Raw genomic sequence first — 3,268 nt, forward strand, 5'->3', positions numbered from 1 at the left:
TTTTAATACACATTGGTTTTTGGAATATATGGAGATGCATACACGTTGATGAAATCCTTGTTAATAGTGAATATCCCATCCGGAAAGCACATTACAAATGGAACTCCGCTGCCTCAGATTAGAAAATGACCGGTATAACTCAAATATGCTCTGTTCTTTTCTCAAACTTCATTCCACAAGCTGCTGCGCCGTGCGAAGAATCTGAAATCATTGATATGAGTTACACACTTCAACTAGTCATCTGCACCAACTATACTACCCATTCACGTTGAGGTGGTGCATGCCTTTGTTATCCAAGTGGGTGTTGCGGTGGTATGTTGCTTATTTTGTCGTAAACCCTGTGTCGCTGACTGATAGAAGAAATTTCTGGACGTGTTCCCCACACAGAATGCGGATATCATCGTCTACAGAGTCGTGGGGAATAACATTCCAGGCTATCACGAGCATGGGTTTGCGCGTGAAATGGTGACACATATCATCGAGAACGAATGGCTGCCTACTAAAATGAGAAGGAGGTGGCTACTCTGGCACATAGCTGACCAGAAAGCGAAGCTGAAAGTCATGACAGTATGATCTGTGCGTGTGTATATGCACATTAACGTGTAGTGGCAGTGTACTCACAGTCAAGTTTAGTACGGTGCGGATGTCTGTATTAGTTCCTTTTTTTTTTACTCCTGGAGCTGTCCACACTTTTGCTCTCTGATCAAGTATGTTGTGTACAAAGCGCTTCTGCGTTGTGGCTCGGATGATGATACTATTAGTCGTTGCATTGTAAGTGTATTCATATATAAGTACACACTAATATTCCGAGGTCAGATTGATTACTACAATGAGCGGTTCACTTTCCCGTTGCTTGATACACGCAAGTTATCGGAAAGTTGACTGAAGCTTATTTTCCATGATATATTGGGCGCAAAAAGGTCCCAAAACAAATTTCATTTTGCCCTGGAGAAAATGTTGGCCCTCTGATATATCCCGTTTGATTATCCTACTACATGACGAATCTTTGATTAGCCTACTACATAGCGATAAAATCAGTTTACCTTGCCTCAGTGCCTAGGGCATTGTGGACGAGTCCCTGCATATAGCTGTTTGGTTTACGCATGTTAGGTCTTTCTTCTGTAGTGGCTACTGGTTTGTTGTTATGACTAGAACAATCCAGACTTGGGTGTGCATACCTGTATAGTTTAGTTTATTTGAAAGCTTGCGCAGCATGTATGGCTAATGGCTACCATGGTAATGGTAACGTCTCATGCGCGAGCAATGTACTCTCAGATTCCTCGCTTTGTAAATGAACCATCAGACCGTTAACACGACACGTCCGAGTCAAGATAGAACAGGATAGTCACTTATGCACTACACTCCACACCCGAATACACATAACAGGTCTCGAACACTCAAAGAGACACCCACCAGACACCCACATTCTATAACAACTCAAACCTACACAACATTCCACGCGCACCGATATATAAATAGTACATTTAGGGGACTGCACTCTCAAGTATGTGTCTCTGTCTTATATCTGCACCTGTAGTATATTTAACCTTCCTACACACCTCCGCCCTTGTACAAGATACCCACGACCTCAGTTTTTGAATCGGTTTGAACCACTGGCGACGTGGAGATCCCCGGATTCGCGCGCAAGAAAAGTTTATCTTCGCTATCGCTCAAACACTTGAATGTTGATATCATAGAGCAAGTAGTGTATGATTGACAATTTACAACACCCGCTTCATGGAAGTTTTGTACTACGCGCACGTTTAGCTGCCTCAGGATAGTAAACAGTATTGAGTAATAGTTTTATGGTAGACTTCCGGAGACCCAAATCTGCTATTCCATTTACCGTACCTATCAGGCTGATTTGAACACCCAGCGATAGTCACTATGAAGTACTTACGCGAACAAGTCTAGCCTCAAGCAATCTGGCGTTGAAACTCGACCCTTGCAAATATAGGTATGGTTGACGTAGCATGGTGTACTCGTATGCTAATGCTAAACGTTTACTTGCGTATTGTACTCTGCAGTTGCTCGATGAACACGATGAAGAATACACAGACATTCCGTTTGATCTGGATGAGTTTGCGGCACTCCCAGTGAGAGAAGACGCGATCAACGACATCACAAACCTGCATCGCTTGCCTGACTTGTCGAAGGTATGTATCAGCATCATACTTTTTGCCTGCCGTGGCTTATATATATATATATATATATATGTATGTATATATATATACTGAGTCTGTATATAAGCGATGAATAAGTGGAGTTAAGGTGATATTCTTTTGTTCTGCACGGCTACCTCGGCGGCGCGCAGAGGGTTTGAGGCCAGAACTTAAAACAAACCGATAGAGCACCACGTTGTCCATATATTCACAACCCCTTCCGGACTATGTAGTGCTGACTGTTTTCTTCTGAACCGTGCGCATGACAAAGAATACCTATGACTCTACTTTGTTATTTGAATTTGAGGGGCGGGTGCTTGTAGCGCTTGCTGGAGTTTTGCAGTGGTGGGTATGCGTTGGCTAGTAGATGTGTTTGACCAGGATCTAAAAATAGCCTCTCACTAATTTAGCAACGTACTCGCTGTACATCACAGTGTACTAAATGGGGTGGTGGAAACTTAGAAATTCTCTGCCACGGCAGTCGGAGTTCCATCAAATCGGTTTCTATTGGATACTTGTTCTACGTTTCAATCCGTAGTTTATGGTTTCGAAAGTCTTCGTACGAAAACATAACTTAAAACCCTTGCAAGTGTGCGCACGCGCTCTCTCAGCTTACTTGTAGATATAATCTTAGTATTATTTTTCATGGTGTCGTTCCAATCGTCGTTTGTGTGGTTTTCGCTACTGGTAGAATCAATGCTTTTATTTGTCTTTCATCATCATACGTTATTGAGGCATTGTTGACTATGTATTACCTATTACCACTGCCTCCACTACTATCAGGATTAAAGCGTGCGATATACTCATATATGAGTAATCACTGACGACATTGATAGCAAGATCGTCACAGTGGCGATGTAAAGGTGCTCACTTATATCATTATATCGGATAGCCAATCATTATTGGAACCCCCATCTGTACATTCTTGCAGTTTACGTACCGGGAGATGTTGGGCTACTACAGTGCTAGGTATAGCTACGTGTGGGGTACCGAGGGTACAGCAGCGTCCTTTAATTACATGATCGATCATGTCTTCAGGCCAGAAATCACTAAGCGGAAGGTGGAGGAGGTAGACGAGCACGAACCAGGTGAGTATATATTCATTT

At 42.8% G+C, this 3,268-nt stretch overlaps 1 protein-coding gene across 1 annotated transcript; it reads left to right on the top strand.

Annotated features, from left to right (window-relative positions):
* Positions 1-428: 428 nt before the first annotated feature.
* SARC_13612 (hypothetical protein) lies at positions 429-3,250 on the top strand (the record flags this gene model as incomplete). The annotated part of the gene is made up of 3 exons (XM_014292257.1): positions 429-567; positions 2,028-2,156; positions 3,094-3,250. Coding segments are annotated over exons 1-3 (391 nt in total), but the record flags the coding sequence as incomplete, so codon positions are not given.
* Positions 3,251-3,268: the final 18 nt, after the last annotated feature.

The sequence above is a fragment of the Sphaeroforma arctica genome (genome assembly GCF_001186125.1).
Source record: "Sphaeroforma arctica JP610 unplaced genomic scaffold supercont1.3499, whole genome shotgun sequence".
NCBI classification, from domain to species: Eukaryota; class Ichthyosporea; order Ichthyophonida; genus Sphaeroforma; species Sphaeroforma arctica.